This window comes from Rhea americana, unplaced genomic scaffold (genome assembly GCF_003343005.1).
Source record: "Rhea americana isolate MKP2758 unplaced genomic scaffold, rheAme1 scaffold_13, whole genome shotgun sequence".
Taxonomy (NCBI): Eukaryota; Metazoa; Chordata; class Aves; order Rheiformes; family Rheidae; genus Rhea; species Rhea americana.
The window spans coordinates 2,904,093-2,929,372 of NW_028185372.1; the positions used below are offsets into that span (position 1 = coordinate 2,904,093).

Below are 25,280 nucleotides of genomic sequence, written 5' to 3' on the forward strand. Positions count from 1 at the left end.
CTTCTCCCAGCTCTGTGACTGTCTCTTGATTACTTTGTAAAAATGCCTGTATTGACGGTTYCCAGGTACCTCATAAAATGAGGTCCGACCGTGGCACACGTTCCAAATTAWATTTCCAGTTCACAACTGGCTTAGGGTGCTTCATCTACAGCAGCCATGTTTTGGAAATGAAGCAGGATAGGATATCAGCAGCAACCAGTTTTTGCACTKGGTTAGGAAAGAAAAAAGGACCCTYAGGGTAAATCTTCACAGAAGTGAGGAGAAATATTATGCAATCAGCAAGCACATCGTATACCAGATAAGCAGCAGCAGTTGGGCTATTTGCCACACCTGAGCTTCCTGCAAGAGAGCAAAGAGWCAGCACTCGGCTGTGGAGCAGCGAGAGATGCACCTCACGCTTCTGGCAGCAGAGCTCTCAGCTACTGCTGAAAATTAGCTACATAACAGCAAGTCTCCTCCACGCATTGCAGAGAGCTTCAGCCCAAGCTTGCAGGGAACCCAAATTGCAAAACCCCAGCACCATGCTCAACAGGATCCTGGTACGACTGACCTCCTTCAACCAGATGGGCTCCAATGAATCACGTATGTGCTATGAAAGGATGCGCTAAGGAGCAGCTGTTCAAGTTGCTACCAGCTCTGCAGATCCAGAAGCCAAGGCTTTGCATGCCAGATCCTGTGGTTGCTTTGGCGCAAAGTTAAAATAACTCAGTTTATACTGGAGCACGAGTAACATTTAACGCTTGCTTAAAAACAAACATGCAAGGAATATCCAAACATCTAAGAGTGTAAGAAAATATATTTATTAAATTCCATAGCAATACTATGGCAAAATTGTTAAATACATGCGTATTTTCAGACATACTTAAGCAATACATCAGGAGTTACAACAGCCAAGCAAACTAGGTTTAAAAAGTATGCAAAGTTGGTATCTTAGTGTTAGTTTAGTTTTACATGTCACTTGCCATACTGGAATACTATTTCCCCATCATGACTTCATAATTTCTTTTTCAGGCATGCATTTGTCTAACTGCTTAGCTAATAAATTTGCTCRCTGATACATTTTACTTGGTATGCTACAACTTCATTAAAGTGCCTTGTGATCATTTTCCTTAAATTGTGAAAGAAACTTCTTTTTCAACAACAGATTGGAAGCTGGACAACTTCAGTATTGTTCAGCAACAGAAGTATGATAAATGACTGATTAAATTTATTGTGTTAGGATGACTATTTTGTCAAGTTTGATTTATTGTTTACTCTCAGAACTAATCTGTATAGATGACCAAACTGGCAAACAATACTTCCACTAGTATTGAACAAAAGTCCATTAAAATGTTTGTAAAAACAGAACATAAAAACATCTCTACACAAATCATTTATGCTGTAAAAAATATGGTATAAAAAGTGAGAGCTAAAAAAAACTCATTAAACCTGTTCACAGTATATATTTTACAAGTTACAGCATTTCAGTACAATGTAATTTTTTCGGGTGACCTGTATGACTCCATCAGCTCCACTGCTTTGTGCACCACAACAGGATCAATGATCAGATTACTACTATGTTGGGTGGGATTTCAGACAAGGGTCAGTTATCTTCTTTTTTGCTATTCCCTGCTTCACAAGCTTTTCTGACACATTACAAAGCATAGAACTTTGTTCAGCCTAAGTGACTCTTAAATCACATTAAGGAGAACTCGCCAAGGTGAAGTTCTAAAATTCTTCTTCTTTTTTTTTAATCATATTACTACTAAAACGTGTGAAATCTCACTAGTTTCTATTTTACGTTGCCGCATTTGAGCTATTTATTTTTTTGTTTATCCTCAGCTCAAATAACAAAAGAAAGAACATTTCACCTCCTTTTGCTTTCTGAGTAAGCTTTACTCTCTGGGTCCTACCTTTTGCACCACGTAAGACCAACTGAGTTGCACAGGCGCTGAAACTCGTGCTGGTCAGCGCGCTGGTGTAAGTCCTGCCTGTACTGCCATTGGAGCCTGCTTTCATGCAACAATATCAACAAGCAGACTTGGGTCCTCCCAAAAACCTGCCTAGAGCTGCTGCCAGTGAACCCATGAACACAGCTGGGATGCCACCACACAGCTAAGGCACGGATGGGGGCCACCACCCTGTGGGTAGGCTGGTCCACCACGGACGACATCCCCTCCATATCTCCCAGGCGCTGCCTGGCCCTGTCCGAGCTGGTTTGGAGGTGCCCCAAGCCGGCGCCAGGTCGCTTCCCGCAGCGGCTCTCTGCCTGGCTCCCTGCACGAGGCAGGTGAGCAGGATTAGCCCCGTGCTTCCACGCAGCCATCACACCAGCTGCCCTCTCCTGCAAAGCGAAGCTCTGCAATACAAAAAGTCCTCTGCATTTTTTTTTTTTTTTTTTTGTAAAAGTGAAAGAAATTAATAGACATTTTTGTGGGGGAAAAGTATTGTTATGCACCCTGGGACAGCTTGTAAAGTCGCAGAAAACCCTGCCAATACCATCTGAGGTTTGTTTGCGTAACATGCCAAAAGGAAACGAACACTGGCTATCTTAGAAACACTGGGGGAAATCCAGGGTTATATAAATGGGGGCGGGAGGGAAATAAAATTGTTACAGAAGAAACTGTTTTCCAGCTTTTAGGAGGATATCTAAAAATTTACGACTGGCCAAAGCATGAGGAAATTAGTCTTTTTAAATACTCTGACATTTCTGAATCTGGGGTCTGGGATTGTGTTTCCATGTTTGCTACAGAGAAGTCAAAGAAAAAGCTAACAAGTAGTCTTCAGAACTGCCAGTGGCATCTCTCTGAACATTAATCACACAGGTCACYGTTTAATGCACAACGGCATGAACCTCCATGTAACAGGTTGGGAGGAGTGCCTACGACAGCCCTTTCCTCCAGAAGGCATATGCTCAAGTACAGGGGTCTGAAAATAAGTGCTCTGAGAATTGCAAGCCAACTTCTGCAATATGCACCTAGGCACATATGGATGTAAGCACGTATTTGCACAAGGAGTTAGGACCCTTCTTAGTGTTAAAAATGTCAGTGTCATTTGAACTGAAGATTTCAAAATCTGTGGTGGAGCAGAGAAGCTCTTGGCATTTATGGTACACAGAGCCTTGTCGGCAATTTGATTCATCAAATATTACTCACATTTTTTCTAAGTATTTCAAACTCTTTTACTATATTTCCATCTACTTATAGGTACAAATATTTACAAAGAAATAAACTCTAAAAATATGTCACATAACTTCTCATTTCCTTTTAATAGAGACCGCCAAACACCTTATCTCTCTAATGCATCCAATTGCCTTCATTTTTGCTACTACTCTTGAAAAGCGATTTTCACGTTCAACTGAGTGTCACATAGAAGGACAACATTGCAGGGAACCCCACAGCCCTAAGCTCCAACTTCACCTAGTTGAACTTACACACACGTACACGTAGACACTCACAAGGCTTGAAGGTGCCTCTTCAGAGCAGCCTAAATCTCTAGTTCAGCAGGAATTCCCAGCAAAGGAAAGTTCTGGTCCCCCACGTAAAGCAAAGATGAAGAAATATGCTGCATTTGCCAACTGTGCCTTGATGGACAACACAGCTACCTGTTCCCTTTGGACATGGTTGACCTATGAAAGTGGCAACTCTACAAATAATAAAGAAGCCACCACAGGGAGTGTCAGTCATTAGGTCCTAAGTCTGTATATGCAGCTATCACAGAGCAGGGGAGATAATTCACTACCTGCCTGTAATATTAGCTTACTCCTTTTGACAACATATTAGCTAGTAGTTCTGTGAGGTATATCACATTCATAGCTACAATCTTAGTATTTAAACACACAACCCAAGACCCCAAATTCCCCCCAACTGTCAGTCAGTACAACAAAAATAATGAACATGCTGGACAGGAGAGTGCACGCTGTTACATCAAATGCGAGTGATGTTCCATGCATAAAGTGAACAGTGTAAAAATTCGTTACAAAAACCAAACCCAACTGTCACACGACAGGCATGGCTCAAAAATAAAAAAAAGCAGCAGCACCAATGATTTGCTTCGGAAAGTAATTGCTTGAGATTAACATCCTACATATCTGAACGCTGATCAAACACTGAGTCAGGAGTAACAGTGGCTTTGGACACAAACTCTGTTGTTTATATCCCTTCTAGAAGTGTTTTTTTTTTTTTTCTTTTTTCTTTTTTTAAGAACTAGAACTTTCCACACTTTAGAAAAAAGCAAAAAGACAAAAGAATTAAAACAAAAAATATTTAACACAAGACTAAGATCTTTCAAAAACGTGATGGTTAGGAAATACAGTACTTTTAGTTACCAAGACATTTTTCACAAATGAGGGGAAGGAGTTCTGGCCGTGTCTAGTTTGATGGAAGAGCTTCACTGGAAACTCTTAAGGCACCRGTTCAAAGAGTCTGATCCCCTTTGAGGCCCAAAGCTTTACTCTTACAATTATTCTCCATACATTTGGAAGCTAAACAGCACCATGCTTGGAAAGTAAGTTTGGTGTGGAAGACAAGCTGCTTCTCAGTCTACCCATTCTTTCAGATGCTTCACTTGTTAAACACATCACCCTGGCTCAAAAAGCAGGTCTGTTCCCTGACAAATCTTGCTCCTCCAGGCACCCAGGGCTGTCTTTGCACAATCACTAAGTTAGCACACACACCCTGGAAAGTCCAGCTACCCAGTTCACATTTGGACTCGCTGCTGAAGAYTTCAGATAGGCATTTGAATGAGTCCCCAGCAGAGCACTGAAGAGGCTCCAAGGACACCACAGAGCTGAAGAGACTGAGCTTTTTAGTTGCTCAAATGAAAACTGCTTGCTGGTTCACCACCTCCGAGCAGCAGCAGGCAGCGCTGCATAGGTTGCATGAGCCGGTGGCTCCCCCACTTTGTGCTCCACTCTAGAGCTACTGAGGGGACATGACGGGTATGGTAACATTACGATCGAAAGCACTCTCATGTTCTACACCCCTGAAATAAGTCAATTAAGGGAAAAAAAGTGATGGATAAATAGATGGGAGCACTTTGATAACATTGTGGCAGATGCTAYGCTTGGGGAGCTTTTCTCTTGCTTATTTCTAAGAAATCAGCCAATTAAAAGAGCTGTTGCCTTTGCTAAAAAGGAAAGGCAGTACAGAGGAAGTCCTGAGCATACGGTGCTTGTATTTAAGTGATCTGCCATGGAAGCATTGCCAAGGGTGTTAGGCTACTTTGTGTGCTCTGTATGTGCTCTGCAGTTGCCCTGCCTTCCAGTCTACAGAGTTAAAAGCTGCTAGTATGCTCAAATTTCAGTTGGATTTTGCTTCTTGCAATACACAGCTGTAGGAAATCACAGTTATTCCTCAAGATCGGCTGTTCCAATACAACGGGTTTGGGTTTTTTCTTTTTCGTCATTTGGATCATCACACATTTTTTATGATCTGTACTGAAAAACAGCTCCATAAGAAAAAATAAAACCACACACACAAACAACCCCCCTACGCACTACCCATGCATCGTGTCCCTGACATCATCTGCTTTCAATTAAAAGCATATGGCAGCACAATCTGAAATCCATCTTAGGTGCTAAACACATTAAGCCAATTCTGCAGTAGTGAGAAGAAATCTGCTCTCAATGAGGTATTGTGAGCTTTGGAAGAGAAGCAACTGGCCTATTTGGATTTAGCCACCTCCCAGCCATCAAGCACAAAGGAGCAGAACTACCTCCTTTTACATATTAATTTAGTGCTCTGAATAACAGGCAATTATAATTAGGCATTGTACTTTCTCTTGCAGTGATATGTGGTAACTGATGGATGCCAGCTATTCTCCATGTCTGTCTGTCTTTTCACTTGTATCTCTCTTAATTCCAAAATTCATCCTTGAATACTGAATCTTATCTGCACTTCCTCTTCTTTCTCGCAGACCTTGTATTCTTTCAGGTCTGCAGAAAGATCTATTTTGATGATTTGCACTCTTCCAGAAGGTGCACAGAAGCAGTTATTACTAATGAGGATTTGGATGTTTTGACTTTCTGACAGTTCAGAAATCTCCCTATTCTTTCATTTTGCRGAGATGACACAGACGTTCCAATAGCTGAAATTTCACCATCTACTGCTGTGATTAAGTTTAGCTCAATGCTTGGTTTTATTCTGACAACCAGATCACGTGCTTTTGCGGACCAAATGCCTACCAAGCTAGCTCTCTTCCTGGACTGTTCTCACTCCTGTAGAACTAGTAGCTTAGCAAATTCAGCCTCTGTCTCAGGATCTTGTTTAGAAATCCACTCCTTCATGTTTTTAATAATAATAATAAWAAAAAGCCACAAACTAGTTACAGAAATCAAATCTAAAAAAAGATTCAGTCAGGACTTTATGGAGATCCTCTTTGATCAAGTGCCTTAACATACGAAYCCACAACTGTTTTACATTAAGAAACAGGTAAATCAGAAAGCACTTTCTTGTGCAAGCTATTGAAACTTGCACATGCACGCCAGAGACCGAAGTTTACACAGTGAAACGTTACAATCAGAGCTGCCTGGAGGTGCGCGTGTGAAAACAGAAGTTTTCAAAGACGATTGTTCCGAACATTTCTTTAAAGCACACAAATTTACATTATCTAAGCTGTCTTTGCATCACACAMCTGGTAAAGGAGAGGTAGAATTAGCGGCATCAAAACCTCCTTGGGTTTCTCCCTGCCAGCAGAAAAATCCCACCTAGTACTCCCAGGTGGAATTTGTTGGGTAGATACTGTAGAGGACAGCCAGGCAGCAGGTGGCAAAGCTAATACAGAAAAGATAATCCAAGCAGCAATCTGCAATTTGTCCTCAAGCAGCTAATATTACTATCTCTAGTTTCTGGTGCCAAACTGCTTGGTTTGTAGATGTGGCTACATGGCTTACCCTGGTGTGTAGTACAACCAAACACTGATGAATTCTGTAGGAGAATGGAATATGGTACCACTTTGAGACAAGAGATCTGGAGCTGAAGCTACAAAAATACAAAATGCATTAGTGCAATACATTAGGAAATATTTACTCCTTAAACAAAGGACTGAAAAAATATAGAGCATTCTAAGGAATAAAAAAAAAAGTTTTCAACTTGACGCAGTTCTCATTGAGGTTTAAATCAGTGTTACACTTTTTTTTTCCCAAGTTTGTACCCCTGAGTCAAACATTGAATAAACATTGTACAGTAGGTACAGAAACTAGTGTCTAGTTAAAAAGCAACAAATATGAATGGCCATTGCTTAAGAAGTGTTAAACAGTGACAATACTCTTCCATATAGGAGGAAAAAAAAAAAGCACTTTGATTTGTTCTTAGTTTATGACTAGGTGAAAGATCAAGAGTTTTCAACTATTTTGTTTCTATGTGCTAGGCTGAGGTTTGTGATGAATTAAACCTTCTGTTCGTAAACCTGCTTGGACTACATCTTTTGAGTACACACAGTTGAGAACAACTACAACAACGCAAAGCAATCTTTCTAAGTTATAAGTTGTACGAGACCGTATTAATCTTCGAACACTATGTGAAGGTAGGCAGATTAGATTTCATTTGATTATGATTATTTGATATCATTTGATTATGATTATCAGGAGATCTAAACTCAATACCCCTTACATCCAATATAGTTTACTAGAATAACTAAGTGGCTATAACTTTGGCCTTTTAGCCTCTATTAAAATGGAACATTAATAYTTTCACTAACTTAAACATGGTAACATTCAGCTCACTTGAACTCTGCTGACTGCCCCAAGAATAAGTCATTGCACTTTTCTTCTCCTYTCTTTACAACATCAGAAATAAGAGCTTATTTAGAAGGCAGGTTCAGGTGCAATGTGGACTCATTGTTAATCGTTTGGTTTGTTCTGAAAAAAGTGTGTAAAGGACCACCCTGTGTTAGTGGGTTTTGGAGAGTCTTCATCATCTTTTGGCGGGATCAAAAACTGTCGGGAATTAATGGAGCATGGGCTACCAAAAGATGCATTTTCATTGTTGCTTTCAACCGATCCAGGCGAGTCTGGAGTGTCTATGTTCCAGGCATTTGTGTTTGCTTGAGGTCTGTAACCTGCAGTTTTCTCTGATTCTTCCTCTACAGCTGAGTGAGGCTCTATTTTCAAAGCACTGATAGGCAGCTGCATTTGTGGCTTGTAGCCTGCTGTAGTCACTAAGTCTATTTCTGGCTCCTCATCTGCTTTAATTTGAGGCTGATACATTGACTGGATGTCAATGTAAACCACCTGAGATGACCCCACAGGTTCATCCATTGGGGGATTTGAGATCTCCTCTTCAATGATAGGGGGGCAGTAGGACACAACTACATGGTTCTCGTTTTCTGAGTCAGAGCCATCCTCGGGCACAGTGGTGTCTGCGACTGGGGACATCATCTCTGTGTCTTCTATCTTGGGAGCTGCAGACTGTGTTTCCACCACTTCTACGCTATTGGGGGTGCAGGGGTTCATTTCCAGTGTTTTAAGTGACTTATTCCCCTGGAGTGAGAAAAAGGGGAAAAGGGAGAGACTAAGCAAAGAGACCAGGAAATCCCAAAAGCAAYAGCTTGCCTGAATTAAAACAGAATGTTGGCTTGTGGCTTGCCTTCACTTCACCGCCATTAGTACAACACAAAAAAAAAGTGATTTAATTCTCATTTTCAGTCTCATGAGTATTCACACATTCCTGTCAACATAAAACTATTCCAGCTAATGTAAAGAGACTCCAGCTTTTGCAGTGTTTCAGAACTGCTTCCCCAAATCTCTGCTTTATATAAGCTATTCTAGAAAGTTATTTAAGTGTTACRCTTAGTTCCAGCTATTAAGTGCATCAGAAGGTTGGGGACATGGTGCACACACTACTCCCCRCTTTCCACTGTGAGGAAGATGGTAACTATATGGGAGAAAGCTAGAGCTTATCCTGCCTACTGAGACGTGCTGCTGCCACGGGAGGACAGAACTCAGCCGTGCTTTCCTTACTCAAGCTTCTCAAGTAACTACACTGACAACACGATAGCTCCAGATACAGCCTGACAAAAGTAACTCAGTAACTTGTCCTGGTCCCCTCTGCCACAGAGTTAATTTACAACTGGAGCAGATGACTCAAAATTTGCAAAAGACTCTTCTACTCACAATACCTTTTACAAGTTTAAAATACCAGGTTTAAAAAGAGACTTACTTCGCAGATGCTCTTCTGAAACTGCAGTGCTTTACTGTTCTCAGGATTTGGGATCTCTGGATAAAATGTTTCTTTAATCCTTTAACGAAGAAAGAAAGAACTTTTAAAAGTTACCCGGCCTAGAAATAGATTCACAATACAATAAAGGAATCAGGACATTTCTCTTTAATTCAGAGTACTCAAGACATCTGGCATAAAGCTTTAGTGTGTTACATTTACATGTTTCACCGAGTATTTAATGGAAAGAACAGCAAACATTTTCCTTTTAACTTGGGAGCTTGAAATGCCATATTTACAAGAAGCTGAAGATCAAATGTCTACCTGAGTCTTTGTGGATGGGTCACAAATTACAGTATATCACCAGCCTATTTATATTTGGGAGTATTTATAAACGGTGCTCACTGGGAGACAGGCTCCTGCAACCCTTTTTGCATTCCTAACTATGAGTTCTTTCCAACTTCTCTCCACCTCAGTTCCTTCCTTACCTTCTACAAGGTGTTTTTGCCACCTGCTCTTAAATGAAGGCCTGTAAACCTCACTGACATCTTTTGGTATTTGGAGAAAACAGAGTAACTCAAAACACAGAAAACTCTAGCCCTGAAACAAACACATCCAGAAGAAGATCAGAACTGAATGCAGGCATTTACCATTCCCTCTTTCTGTAGCAAAAGATGCTGGCCACTACTCCAAGTAGAACAACCACTGCCACTGGGATGAGGATTGCAATGATTAATCCCACAGCTGGAGGGGGGGAAATAAAAAATAAAGACATACTCCAAGTTACCAGCAAGGTTTATGGCTTTGTACCATTCCCACAGACCACAGACCATTTCACCTAACCAGAAACTCATCTAACTCATCTATAGGTCTACAGTGACCTATACCATACAATTCTGTGCCATAAGAGCAGAAGTCCATCTGTAAAAGAGCCAATTCAGGGATAACTGCCGAAATCAATAGACATTTCTTTCCAATTGCTTAACTGAGAAGAGCTTCATACGCAACACAAAAATGATTGCCACCTACGTTCTGTTCTCAGYAAGCACTAGAATTACACTTTCAGGYTACTGATTCTGGTCATGGCTCTTAAAGGCCAACAACTCATCGCACAAACTGCACTGCCTTTTATCTGGTTTACAGTGCTTCTGATCGCAGGCCTTTACTCTGATACATTCCCAATGTCTTGCTCCACTGATGTTAAATGCCTCAGGTTTGATTTTTCATATACGTTCGTTGCAGCCCGATGCTTACCCTTCCCTCCACACAAGATATTTTTTAAAATTTTCTCACCCCCCCAAAGCTGATCTCTTTTTATAACTGTCTTTCTGGGTTTGTTTCTGTCATGGGATTGATAAAGCTGAAATCAAAGCAGAGARGCATCTGTTTATAATTCTGAAACTGGTAAATATTTCCATAACGCCTTTCTTCCCACCATTTATTAGCAGATATTCATCATGGGAAACTTGACAAAAACAACTAGCTGCTTGAAAAGGCTAAGACTCTACCATGTCTAGTAGTGTGAGAATTATTTTTCTTGAATACATTACCATGAACTACATAGTAGCTATAAAAGGAATGCCTTTTTTTTTCTTCACAGAAACTTTTTATATTTAAAAATAAACAACTAAATAAATTAAAATGAAAAGTAGGCTGCAGGCTCAAACTACTTGAAGGGATCAGATAAAGTAATCTCAGCTTTACGTACATTGTACAGCCTCTGTGCTAAAGGATACTAGCAACAGGGATATTTAACTTACAATCCTCCTTTGTCACCACGTAGAGGCTATTTGGAGGGCTCATCCCACCAGCAGTGTAGGCTTGTAGGTCCAGTTGGTAGCTTGTTTTGCCTTGAAGATCAAGTATTCTCAAAGATTTTTTTGTTAAGTCAGTGATATTCTTAACTTTAAGCTCTGGATTCCCTGTTTGTTTGCAAGAAGCAAGAAGAGAATATCTTGTAAGAGGGGATTCTCAAAAACAGCCTCGGCAGAAGCAAGAATTTCTGGAGATCAGGATATTAAGCCTGCAGAACAGTCTTTGGAAAGGAAAGAAGCAGAGGATCCCAGGAATGCCACTCAGCAGGGGACAATATGGTGCGTGTGATGCTGCCGTAGGCTGGTTTTCACACTCAGGTTTATCCTATTAAGTTAATGAGCTGGGCTTCAGTTCTGCACAGACGTGCCCTTACAGGATGGGTACTGGAAGAACATACCCGATTAAATAGAGCCACGTAACTTCCCACCTGTCCTCTAGCCAGTGAATCTGTACAGAGGGCAGTGTGTCACACTGCCACTTAGTCACTGCACAGCTTTATGGCCTCGGTGAGTCAGTGCTTTCTCCAACTTTTGCCTTGTATTAAAGAATAACTGTGCTGCCCACACAAATTGCTGATCTTCCAAATGCCTTTGTCATATACCAGGGGCCAATTCTGTCACCGAGTAATGCAACCGAACTGTAATTAAGACACCTTCCTTCCTCTTCCCTCAAAGTGAAATTAAACTACTAGGGAATAAAATAAGACTTGAACAGGGAAGTTGCAATCTACAGATTTCACCTACCTGATTCTGAAAGCCTAGGCTTTAAAGCATCTTTTTCACCTTTTGCAAAGGAAAGCTGATATCCCTCTAGAAAACCCTGACAGTCCTCAACAGGAATGTCTTCCCATTTTACCAATATCGAATCTGAAGATGTTTCTTCTACGGTAAAATTTGGTGCACGTTTCGGAGCTGCAGGGAGAATTATAAAGGAGAAAGTTAGTAAGAAACTAACACACTCTCATTAAATGCTGAACCCAAGTAAGTTTTGCAGCAATTTTATTTCAGAACTAGTATGATCAGCTTTCTCCCARATATTCTTCTCACACTCAAGGACACGTGAAAAAACTGAGTAGGTGATCCTACAAATTGATYAGGATGTCTGTCTCCTTATCAGTAATTCCCGCATATTATCTACCAACAGAAGCTGAATGAAAAAACATTTCCTTAAACAGCCTTCTGGCAGACACATGTGTAATTTATCCCTCTTCCTGCAACAAACCCAGAAAGTTGGTATAAACATTCAGAGCAGGCAAACTGAAGTCTTTTTTTAAAGCTTTATCTCCGTGACTACATTGCTTGTATTCAAATTAAATGAAGTTCACATTCCTATCAAGGAGATCTACCTCAGCTTAAATGAATTAGTCTTAGCAGGCATTGCAAATCCCTTTTCCAGTATCTAGATCCCATTGAAAGTATCACAGCAGATATTGTGTACAGTCACACGACAGACATCAACTGATGCCTGTTACCGATCTGTGACCATCTTCCGAAGCTGAACTCATGTTTAAGACATCCATGTTGTCCTGATGGCTATTGGTCCAAGGCAAATATGAAGTTTTAGAATAAGTTTGCACTCTTCAGCAAAGTGAATAAATTTCTCAATTCCTAATAAGCTTCTTTTCAGCATTCAGTGGATTCCCCCCCCACTCCAAATTCTTTAATCTTGAAAGCTTCCAATTCTGTTAAGAACCCATATGAAAACCCTTCTCCCAATAAACTGTTCAGGATTTTTAAAGAGATACAAATGAAAGTTGAGTTTTTAATAAAATTGCCTGAATCTCATCTTCATTTCTAACAACGAAATAATCAAGGGTACTTCCACAGGCTCAGATTATGCGATCAGCTTATTTTCCAAGCAAATTATTCCAGCAAAAACACGTTAAACTTCAAAGTGAAATGGTGTAAGAAGTGCATTTCATCAGCAACATTGGGGACATCTTAGATTTGCTGAGTTGTACCACACCTGCTCAGAAGTTTACTTTGATTTGACAAATCAGGAAAAGCTCCTTCCCTTCCTGGGCAAGTGATCCCATGCTTGTCGTTCAGGTTACGCCTGTGCCTCCAACTCTGCAACGTCGCCGTTTGCGGAGYGAGCTTCTGCGACACCCTATGCAACCGAGCACGCTGGAGGACACAGGGAGAGCGTGTGCCGAGAACTGCAAGCGGCTGCTTTCATATAACCACAASGTGCCTGGTTTGAAATGCAAACGTGCTGCTGCAGACATCTGAGGTTGCACACAAACCAGGCAGGTGGTTCAGCCCAGGGGCTGTGATGGGGATGTGAGGTGTGTGCACGGCGGGGGGAGAAAGCAAGCACACCCCATGCACTCATAACTTCCAAACAGGAGTTCTTAAGGAAAAGGAGGGCAATCCATTCAGAGAGTTTCAACTCAATAGCACAGCACTTTGTATTTGAAGCAAAAGCATAGAAAAAAACGGGTGTTGTACAGAAACTGAAAGATTACTGGATCTAAGAAGAGAACTATATGCAGTTTTATACGAAGGACTTGCAGAAGTCAACGGTACTATAAAGGGATTCTGTTCTTAATCTTCTGCTAACATTGAGCTAAAAATAGGCACAGTTTAAGTTTACTTTGTAATGATTCTGAACAATAAAGTACACTTACGCAGCTCTTTCATATACCCAGTTATGTTCTTCAATAACTGATATCCACTGGATTTGCAGCCATATAGAGAAAAGTTGTATCGCACACCAGGTCTAAACAGTGCTACAAGAGAAAATCATTGTCAAGATTTGACTTAGGAAGAATGATGCTTTTAGCTTTCCGATGATGCATGCATTTAAGTACATATTAAAAAAAAAAAAGTTTTAGTATTGATACCTAACACTATGGTCTATCCCCATCAGTAATTCCTATAAAAGCTATGCCATTAGACACAGTTTAGAGGCAGTAAAGAAAAAAAAAGAACAAAGTCTAGCTCTCAGAGCAATTTCAGTTCTAAACAAATAGAATATAAAATAATCTACTCAAATTGCATTAAGTTTTTCCACAAGGAAACACAAACTATGAAGTTACAGAAACAATCCCTTTTGTTGCCTCCCACAGCACCTACATAGATCCTGATTACTCAAAAATGCAAATGCATCTTTAAAATACACAGGCTTATTACAGAAACAGCACAAAAGTAATTCAGAGAACTCTCAAAAGTGATACTGAAGGTTTCCAACAACAAAAGAGAGTCTGAAATGTGACTCCGCTAAACAGATATTCAAACCTCCCTTTTCTATGTCTTCAACAGAGGCCTAGGTGTTTGGTATTAGATGTACAAATAATTTACCCCGTTCTGTGATTTCCTCAAGTCAAAGGCACACAATAATTTCAAATTGATCATCTATTCTTTTTTTCCCCCGCTAAACAGGATGCCACTATGACCCACTAGAGCACTCAAGCGTGTTTTTGCAAGAGCTCAGGTCCAGCCTGAAAGAGTCTCCTTGCAGGATTAAGCACAGAGCTGAATTTACTAGTTTAATCCTTCCCCTAGCAGCCTGGCAGCTCCTACAATCTGCTGCAAGAAACTTCCCAGCAAAAAGCTCAGAAGTAGACCCACGCACCCTAGGGCAAACACAGTACTGCCTGCTTAGAAAAAGCAGGCTATAGCCAATGCAAACAAAACCAACATGGATGAGGTGTTGCAATTACATTAAGAACAACATATTGCCCCCTGTCTAAATTCCTGTCCTCCCCTCACATACACAGCTCCAAGTTGTTTTCTCTGATGGAGACGTTACATCCTAAACTCTTCTAAAAAGCAAATAAATACCCTTCTGAGGAAGCAAAGAAAAATCCTACATCTTTGAGTCCTCTCTTTCCTCTTCTGTTCCTGCTAGTCCTACCACAGCTGAGTTTCATTTCCCTGACCTGCCCACCAGCATCTAGAGACCTGGAATGTGCCCTGTTCCAGGAAATTCCAATTGCTGACAGCAAGCCAACACATGGAGGTCACACTTAAAAATATCTGCCTCGTGCAAAAACAACAGATAAGTCTCTCCTCTGTCCCAAGCAGCACAGTTTATGTTTAGCATCTGAATAAAATTCAAAACTCTAGATTAACTATTATGCATTAGGAAATTTTAGGATGTTTAGGGCTGAATGAGGAAGTTTATGTGTAGTTAAAAAAGGTAATTTCAAAATAGTTAATAAAATAGGATGATAACAGTTAAATCAAGACTGAATATTTGGATTTGGCAGAGCAGCATAAGAAATCAAAATAAACACAGTATCAAGAAGAGGTTCATTTATATACACAAGTACACAGCAACACAACAACCCTGGATCTATAATATTGGTAATGTTCTCATTCCACTTGTTGTTCAATCTCTGAATCAGAAAGACTCAAAAAWTCTCATTTCTGACTTACCAGATTTTATCACTGCATCTGTTGTATTTGAAGGAAATTTCTGCCAGTCCACGCTACAGGGCTCAGACGCAGATGAATGACACCATTTTACTATGTAGCCACAGGTCACGTTGGGGTAAGAATTCCAAGAAATATAAATTCCATTCCCCAGTGCAACGGCCCGCTCTGTTTTGACATTGTCTACAACAAAGATGACACAAAAACCCATCAGAGAGCAGACACTTATCTGTGCTACAAGCAAGCCGTCCAGCCACGCACACAGGCTTTACGAACCGCAGTCATTTCTAAGAACAAGGAGCGTGCTCCCGGTGCTGYGAAATTCGAAGCGGTGCGTTCGGTTCTGCAGTGCTGGAAATCAGACGTAGCCTGCAGCAAATCCCACAGCCAGGCTTGAGAAGGATGACGAGAAGTGCTGCAGCTCAGGTAAGCATTTACCATAGATGTCAGGCTCAAATCTGACTTGACACCAATTTGGCAGGGGCCTCCAGCTACAAATTCCTCCTGTCATTCCATCTAAGTTTGCTTTGTATTTCTTTTGCCCAGCACAGACAACAATTTTTCACTGAGAACCAACAGCAAAAGACAAGTCCCCAGTGGGGCTAAGCTTTGTGGAGACACCAAGGGTAAAAAAAAAACAAAAACAAACAAAAAACAAACAAAACCACACAAACAATCCTCTGCTTTGCCTTCAGTTAATTTTTTAATTTCTGGTTATTAAAGATTTAGCTGCCCTTGAACTCATGAGATCAGAGAACGACATCTCATTCCAGTAGTTTCCCTCTATGGCTGTATGTCAGGAAGGGTCCTGCAGAGCTCATGGATGTTTTCCAAAGGCCACTACAACAGCCACGGGCCCCATGACAGATCTTCAGAAACAATCTCAGAGTTCCTTTTTTTTTTTTTTTTTTTTCCCTCTCAATGTTCTCATTTATGATCCCCTACTGAGTCAATTTTTTCATGTTATTAAGTCCTAAACCATGGGAGGCTGAAGGGAAAGGGCAATTTTTAAAAAGCAGTGTTGTGAAAACTTTATTCTCACAGATTTGCTGTGAATGTTGAAGGGCTGCATAATTCTAAACATTTGTAATATATACTGAAGTGTTTAATCCTATTCTGGTTTGCTCATGGCCAGAAAGACACATATGGTTAAACAAAGACAAATCCAGAAGTACTTCAATACTTCCACCCCCCCAAAAGCTATTATGCATCCAGAGAAATCATATTTCTATGATGCTGGAAGACAGTATACTTCTAATTAAACTGCTTTAGCTTTCCTATTTACAGGAAAGACTTTCCATGGACAGCGAACACACACTCTCTAAAAATGCTTAAGTTCACCATACTAAATATTATATCCTGAGTCAGAAGATCAGAGATTCACCTAGGACAGTAATAAGCAGTATTCTGCTCTTTTCGGTGTATTTCTAYTACTTCAGATTGCAGCTATAAATAACGACCAGCACTCCAGTACTACCTACTGTAGCAGTGGAGCCTGTGACAGACAGATTATATGCCCCTGACTGTCTGCAGAGCACTTTTCAGAGACAGTGACAGATGCATTAAGACAGAGTATCCTCTGTTTGTGTTTTCAGTTTTCACTAAACCTCATGAGTAGATCTCAAGCTTCAGAGCCATTGCTCTCTTATGGACATTTGAAATATTTACAGACTGTACACAGGAAGCAGCCAGAAAAGACTGTTTGGGTAGAAATGTCATGCAGTTCAGTGAATGAGTCATGTTTCATGACTCCAGTCAGTGACTCAGATAATTCCTGTACCAACTTGGGAGCAAATCTTCTGTGAGTACAAGTTGGGTAACACCAAARGGAACCTCAGACTTCCAGGAGCTCTTCTCAAGTGAAAGCTGCAAATGAGTTGCAAAGCTCCAGCTGCCATCATCTGTCCCACACAACAGACCTGTACTAGGGACATCTCCACAGCTTCCAGAATCTAGTTCTCTTTTTGCTCAAAAAGAGCTGTAAAAGCATCTTYATGAGAATCATTATCTGTCTCAGCTACATCACTTTGCAGAACAAATCCAGCGCCCCAAGCATCAGAGACCAACCAGTGTCAATGACTTAGTTTCACCCTTGTTATTCCTGGGAAGTCTCCAGGMAAGTGCAAGATTTTGCACTGCAGACACTGCACACTATCAGACGTGCAGTATCAGCATGATTGCTTGGTGAGACACAGCACCAAAAGCAGGGCACTGCAGGGAGATTTGGGTTCAATAAACTCTCCAAAGCAAAGCAAAGCATGCATCATCCTATATTTTAACAAACAAGCTTTCCCAGATATTCCCCAAGCTGAGATGGTGCTTAGACCTCTGCTGTGAGCACTCACCGCTCGGCAGGTCCACGCTCGTTATCTTCGAAGGAGGAGATAAGCCTGCATGATTTTTGGCTACAACGCTAATTACACAATCATTTCTTCCAAGCTTTATCTCAGTACTGTTTGAGGGTTCAGCAACTTCTTTATGCTGCAGCGGTGTATCTAGCAGGTAGCATGACACTTCATAAGACACTATTTTTCCATTGGCTTCAGAAAGGGACAACGGCTATGAAGCAGTCAAAGAGTGCATTAAAAACAAAATGGAAAAAACAGAGAGAGACATAGGATTATATGAGTCTAACACATAGGAYTACCAGGTAGAAAAGACAGCTAATAGAATGTGATTTTAGGAATTAAGATCTAAGTTCCTAAGTTTTTATTTTTTACCTAGGATATGTTAAAAATTTAATTCTTCAGGTGAAAATCTTCTCAAATCAAAGTTTTCAATAACACTTCTTTTTAAATATAAAACTTCCATCATATTCTTATTTGGGGAAAAATATTTGTCTTAAGAAACAATTCTAGAAAGAGTTAAGAAAAATAATCTTATTTACTGACTATAAACTTCACCCATTTATAAATGTGTAAGAATATTATTTTCATAGAGTTAGATTATACAATGTTTTAAAACATTAAGTTTCCTATCCTACCTTCCAGAAGATTTTTAGACTTCTTCCAGAAGGACATCTCTCTCTCCAGACATCTGGTCCTCTTGCAGGAGCTAAGACAAAAGAGATTTTAATTTTTTTTTAATAAGTTGTGTGAAAGACAATTTAATATCTATCAAACAAAATATTAGCTTCCCTTCCTGCAACTTTTAAAATATGACTTGACAACTTCAATATTTTATCATCAAAGAATTAAATAGACTTACGGGCTTCCAATGTTGTGTGTTCCTCTGCTCTACTCCAATCACTCCATCTCCAGAAGTGGTCAGCAGCTGAACAGCGCACCCTGAACTCATATTTGGTATATGGGTGCAGTGCATTCAGCTGAGCTGTGTAAGTTGAGTATTTTCGACCAGGCATGGAGACGTTGTGCTGTTAAAAATTTATAAAATTGACATGATTTTTTTTCTATTTAGATTATACTGAAAGTCCTAACACCCAGAAAGGTGATATTTTTCCTAAAACACATGCACAGAAGCACAGTGAAGACTGTCTGAGCAAGACACTTACCATAGCCCTCTTAGTAGTCCTATTTCTTCCAAAGAACAGTATGTCTTACCCAAGTGATCTCTATTCACATCTATTTCACAGTACTAATCACTCTTGTTACTCTTAAAATGGCGCAAGTCTAGGGAGTATTTAAGTTCTATGGCTACTGAAGAAACTCTAAGCCTGGGAATATATTTTATTGCATCTAATTATAACACACGTGCATCACAGCTGCCAAAAACTGGACTCCAAAAAAWTTTCAGCTGCAACTAATTGTAATTTCTGAAGTTAAATAACAACCTTAAAAATATCAAAGAGTCAACAGTCTCTCACATGGATGGAAAAGCTTCTGAAAATGTCCCCAAAATGCCATCTAAAACCCCATAACAACTGCATCACTACTTTTTTCATTACAGAAGACTCAGAGTTTTTTTTTATTATTATTATTAAACAACGAGAGACAACATAGTATTACAAAAGCTTTTATAAAGTTGTGTGYTGTGTTTCAAAAGCATCTGTAATGGAGGGCTCTGGTAGAGGCGAGTGAGGTGAATCGCGGTGGCAGCCCAAGACCTCACCATCTCCCATAGCCCCAGACTACCGAACCAGTAGCAGCGTTCACGAGCAAGTATGTGCCCCAAGCTTCGTCCCGTGCGACCCAGGCTAGACAGAGCTGTGCAATCCACCTTGCTGGCAATTTAAGCTAACTGAGCCAGGGGCAGGCGACGCATCGACGTTTGCTCTCACTGCTGATTGCTCCAGGGGCCACAACCGCTCCACGAGTAACTGCTGGGAGCACACAAACTGCTGCTGCTGCTCTCTCAAACTACCACACCAAAACCCAACACAGCTCATCTGCCAGAGCCGTTATTCACATCTCAAAGCCAGTTCCTTCTCCTGTTAATTCCCAAGATAGCCATGATTTTCTTTGCAGTGCCTAATCTCTGGGTACTGTTTARCACATTTGATTACAGAGAAAATGTAAGAGCTCACACACTGTAAGCGCTCCGATAGTATTTTAAAACCCCCTCTGTACAGAGCATGCCTTAACTCCTGCCCTGTTATCTTAGGGATAGTGCATCTAATGATCAGGTTCAGTCTCAGCCGCATCACTTCTGTGGCTGGACGGACATTCAAGGCTTTCCCTGGCAGGCAACTAACTCTARGTGAGTAACAGCTCGGTTGCTAAAATCCAACTGAGAAACAAGCATCCTACAAAGCAGCCTCTGAGGTCAATGTATTCAGATTKCAAATTCAGGCTATGTTCTGTGCCCTGAGACCAGGTACTTCAGCGTGAGCCTAGCTGAGCTAGTCAGAGATGTATCATCTGAATGTGCAAACACAGAGCCGGAGTACAGACCTTGGGCCAACTGAACAAGCAGTTTTGCCATCGGTCTTCCCCAACAAACAGATCACCCACATGCTAAGTTAGGCAATAAGGAAGAAGAAGATATATTCCCAGCACCTACGCTCRGCATCTGATGCTGGTGCCTGAATCAGTACCCTCTGCTCCTTTGACGGTCTGCAGCGTCAACACGCAGCTCCGGTCAGTGACACAGCAAGGCAGCTCTAAGCCTGCATGCTGGAAATCTGAGCTCTACCCAGAAATACCATCTTCTCTCCAGATGCAGAAGTCTTCATCGGGACTGCCTACTCATATGCCTAACRGGAGAATCCTTCCCTATCCTGTCAGCATTGACATGCAAGCAGGTTTAGCAACTCGACATTACAGCCACGTGCATGTTAACCGCTGACAGCGAGCAGCTGCAACGTTCTCCGGGGCAGAGGGGGAAAACGAACCACAGATTGCAAAAGGCAATGAGAAACTACCACTGTGGAAGTCTGCAGAGCAGCAGCACACCTTGGGAACTAGCGCGTGTTGGTACAGCTTGTATCATGAAGGACAAAGCACAAGAACCATTTCGTAAAGGGGCAGTATAAAACACTATGCACCTTCTCCATGCACCAAATAACGTGGCTGCTAAATTGACTTCTCTCCGATTTGTTTAAAACTAACCAAACAAAACAAAGCAGGCAACAATAGGTTATAACTCTTCTTGAGTCTAGTAAATGGACTTTAGTCATCTACTGTCAGATGTCAGACTACTAATTAGTCATTACCGCATTAATCATTTAGTAAGATGATCAGAATGAAGCTATGAAAAGAATGTCAAGTGTTATTAGTTCAGTGAARAAGATCAACATTTGAGCAAACCAAACTCCTCTAAAAGCAATACTTACCAGCTTCTGCTCAGAGTGACCGCTGCTAATTTCAATTTGACAGAGAAGCCGGACATCAGTAAAGCTGCCATTTATATACCAACGCAGATGGACACTTGTAGGACTGTTCCCCAAAACAGTTAATTTTTCTGGAGTTTCTGGATGAACTTAAAAATTAAAGAAAAAACACCTCAGTTCTAAGAAAAAAAGTTTAGCTCTGAAAAATCRGATTTTAAAAGAACCAAGAGAATCAGAAAGACAAATAAGTTATCTGTTTAGTGACTAGGACAGCTGGTACTATGAAGTCACCTGCAAGAAGTTGGCAACTCACAAAAACATTTCACCGATTTTTTTTTTTTTTAAGGTGCAATTACCTGGAACATGGGCAATTTCAGAGGACCACAGTGATACATGAAACTAATCCAATCTTATTCACCATGAACTCTTTAACTTAGGACATACAGTCTGCAGACTCAGAAGGGCAGAACTCCTGAATAACCTCTTCCTCCCCAAAACTCTCTTTACGCAGTATTTTAATACTAATTGTAGCTATTAGAGAAAACTCAACTGCTAGAATTGGCCCAGTTACCTTTAAGGAAAGGTGTGCTCTATATTGGGAATTAACTGTACAGCGAGGGGAACAAAGGAATCTAATAGGAAACAGCAGTCGTACCTACTGGGTGTAAAAAAGCTCAGTTTATAGTTAACAGAAACAAATGATGCTTCTACAGGACTTGTCAATTGACTCTGATAGTTCTAATCTCAGTTGTAATTAGGAAATGGACAAAAAAAAAAAAAAAAAGGCAATTCCTTGAAGAAAAACCTAATTTTTCAGAGAATGACTGAATACTGAAACCATTAAGAACCCCTGAATCCATGGCTGTGTTTGTCTGTGGAGGCTGACAACAGGGCAGGGGAAGAAGGGAATACGTACTAGAAAGGAGGTCGTCATCTCCCTTTCCTCATACATGGGAGTCTAATAAGGATATTACTTCCTTCAACAGACCATGGCAGGAGAGGATCATGGCTGCAACAGTACTGCTATTCCCTTTTAGTACCACCTTTTTAGGCTCCAAATCCTACAAAAGTAAACTTGTAAGATCTTGCCCTATAAGCAGCCACTGAAATATGGGGTCACTCACAGTTCATAAAGTTACACCTAAATTTTAATGATTGATGCTTACTGGAACATGAAGTAATGTGTAAACAGCCCTTGGCTAATCATTAGATCGCAGTAGCATTATCCCCACAGCACTGTATCCAATCTGGTAGCACGGCTGTGGAGACATGGCATCTCCACGCACACCTATTTTTTGCCACAGGTCATGTCCTAAGCTTTCTTTTAAGTTCAAATTACGGAACAGTGCAAGACATCGGTGACAACAGAACAAAATAATAGTAAGCATAGCATGTTACAGATCTTYTGAACTTAAACAACTGGTTAGCTCCCAGTAAGTGCATCTTTGTAATTCTTAAGTCTTACCTCTCTGAATCAAATCAACTGAAATTGAGGACTCTGTTTGCCCGACAGGATTGAAGACGCCTAATGTGAAATTGTAGGTTTTTTGATCAGCCTTCACAGGGAAGCCACAGACACGCTCTCCGTTCATGTCATTTACATCACATGAAACATTTTTACCAGATATTCTATGAAGTGAAGTGGGAGGAACAACAACTTAATTCTTGAACAAGACAATTTCTAGCAACAATCAGCAATCCACACTGAAAACACAGTAAAGAATGATGGGTTCACTGACACACGGCTTACACAATGATTTGATTGCAGAGGCATATCTAACACCATAACGCAGGTTAAAGTGGCATCAGTCATGACTTGCCCTGTTCTCACGTGAAACTCTCCTCTTCCACTAGCATAATATTTCCATCCTCTCACTTCTCAAAAGCCTGGAAAACAGGTAGGTCCTGTAAAACCACCTCACAAGTCACAACTAAGACTGATTTAAAGAAGTATCTTTGTTCAGATCAGCATACATTTGCATGTAAAGTATATCATTTACTGCTTTCTGACCTAAGCGGATGGGTCATACATAACATCTTTCCATCAGCCCTGTCAGCTCTAAACTACAGTTTGTCACCTGGGATACTTCTACCTATTCTACCTACTTCTAGCTATTTCCAAATCAAAAGCAGGAAAGGTGGTCTGGAAACAGCCAAGATCAAAGTCTTCAAAGGCATACACGTGTATCAAAGGTACACACATGTATATATACTATATGTGTATATATATGTGTGTGTGTGTGTTCATATGTGCACATGTGTGCATATGTCTACGTAAATTGCTTTAATTACAATCTGCATAAACCTTTCATTCAGTAGCAAAGATTTAATATCTTCCTTTGGGCATTCTTGCTGTATTCTAGCTGAGCTTTGAACTCTCTCCACCTCACACTCTCCATTTGAAAAAATCAGCATGGCCTGAAAAAACAGGATGAGAATATTCATCCTGATGCATCACATCCATCTCCTCACAGTTATGGGATCAGCAAAACAACTGAGTGATATCCTCACATGTATGATCTGAAAATGGGCAGACAGTGACTGGAGCGCCTTTCCTTTGAATACCTGCTCTGTTTCCCCCACCTCTTTGCACCCTAACAAATGACTTTTAGCAATAGTGTCCATGACCATAGCTCCATCCTCATTCGCTCTGACTTGCTTTAAAAGCCACCATTAAATTCCATTTTCCCTCGGTTTGTGTGACTCAGGCCTCCTGGCTCTCTTCCCTGATTGTTCCTTTGGCATTATCGGGAAGCTTCCTCACCATGGGAATTTTGTCCACTCCTCATCAAATTCTAATCACAACCACGAAAGAATACCATCTACAAGTGCAATTCCAAAATGATGATTCTTCACWTTTAGGGCTATACATGGCCTAGCACATAATATAATCCAGTGCGACACTAGCTTTCATTTCATTCTGCAGACAGTGCCAGTGTTATCTGTCCCTTTCAATATTTTCCAGACAACACATACTTCGCTTGTTCTGAACTACATAGTTCTTGATGCTAGGGTGGTGGGGAGTAGAAGTAGGCTTACTGCTATTTTTCCCCCTGCTCACTAATAGCATTTGGAAAATGCTCCACTGTCTGTCTCAACTGTTCCTCAGTGAACGTCTGACAGATTATCTGACAGACGTTGCATACAAAAAGAAGTTACTTAATGACTCCCACCACCTCCTTGTAACCTCACATTGGTCTTATCCATCTGTCGGCAAAAATCTGATGCACTAAGCCGTTTATTTTGTTGTGAGTGCATAACAGCCTAAGTCTTTGAGAAAAAAAAAATCATCTTTAACCTTCATTGCAAATATTGCAAAACTAGACCGGAGTTCTTGAGTATTTTTGGACTTTAATCCCATCTTTCATAAACTTTCGAAAAGCATTTTAGGTTCTAAAAATTGAGACTATCTCATTTAAATGAGAGGCAGGCATGGAGCAGTGATCAGAAGCAGCACGGGATATATTCAAGTTCTATCTTTTTACTCTTTTCAATGCTGAATTGTTTTACCTGTCTAATAAACTGTACATTGTTCTTCGTTTTCCATATAGTCCGCTGGGTCTGCCTGGTTTCCAGGTACATTTTACTGTCAGAAAGTTGGATGTTTCACAGCTGAGGTTTTGGGGAGTATCAGGCGCATCTGTAGTATAAAAGGAAGCCAGAACAGTGCAACAGTCAGGCTGCTAGCTTCCTGAAAGCATCACCATTAGCACTTAAGAGTTTTTCTGCTGGGTCTAGATTGCATGCCTCACAAGCACATGCTAAAAGTTACTCTTCAACCATATAAATAATATGCTTCAAATTAAACCCATGAATAATTATTATCAGCCCCAACTGACTAACACTTGACTCTAGGCTTCTAAGTGGGTGGATAATCTGGTAAATCACATGAAAATATGTTCACAAGCTSCAGGCACTGAGCTGGAAGCATTTTAGTAAAATTGTGCCAAGACACTTCCAAAATTCTGAGCGTCAGTTTAGCCGCTGAGCAATTTAGGAGTGCTGTCAGCCGTGCGTCACATTTGCCATGTGCCAGCCCGGTGCTTTGAATTCTCTAAGCAAGTCACGTCAAGGAGAAGTTCCCTTTAGTATCAATTCCACCCTGTATTTGAAAGTTGAGGCAAGAATGAGAGCTCATTCTCTTTGCTGTTGCTTCATAAACACCCATCTTCCCTTTTCTTTTAAGGCTTATCCTTGAATCCCAGACTACAGCACTGTTATTTG

At 40.7% G+C, this 25,280-nt stretch overlaps 1 protein-coding gene across 3 annotated transcripts in view; it reads right to left on the minus strand.

The window, feature by feature from the left end:
- Nucleotides 1-778: 778 nt before the first annotated feature.
- LIFR (LIF receptor subunit alpha) overlaps nt 779-25,280 on the minus strand; it is a 46,345-nt gene continuing 21,843 nt past the window's right edge. For all 3 annotated transcript variants that reach the window (XM_085326345.1, XM_085326347.1, XM_085326346.1), the window contains 13 exons: nt 24,567-24,696; nt 22,522-22,685; nt 21,060-21,205; nt 18,536-18,701; nt 18,312-18,382; nt 17,674-17,887; nt 15,332-15,511; nt 13,579-13,680; nt 11,693-11,860; nt 10,895-11,056; nt 9,785-9,878; nt 9,138-9,216; nt 779-8,458 (listed from right to left, as the gene is read on the minus strand). In XM_085326345.1, coding sequence (XP_085182471.1) covers nt 7,820-8,458; nt 9,138-9,216; nt 9,785-9,878; nt 10,895-11,056; nt 11,693-11,860; nt 13,579-13,680; nt 15,332-15,511; nt 17,674-17,887; nt 18,312-18,382; nt 18,536-18,701; nt 21,060-21,205; nt 22,522-22,685; nt 24,567-24,696 — 2,315 coding nt within the window. In that variant the 3' untranslated portion in view covers nt 779-7,819. The remainder of the gene's footprint in view (nt 8,459-9,137; nt 9,217-9,784; nt 9,879-10,894; nt 11,057-11,692; nt 11,861-13,578; nt 13,681-15,331; nt 15,512-17,673; nt 17,888-18,311; nt 18,383-18,535; nt 18,702-21,059; nt 21,206-22,521; nt 22,686-24,566; nt 24,697-25,280) is intronic.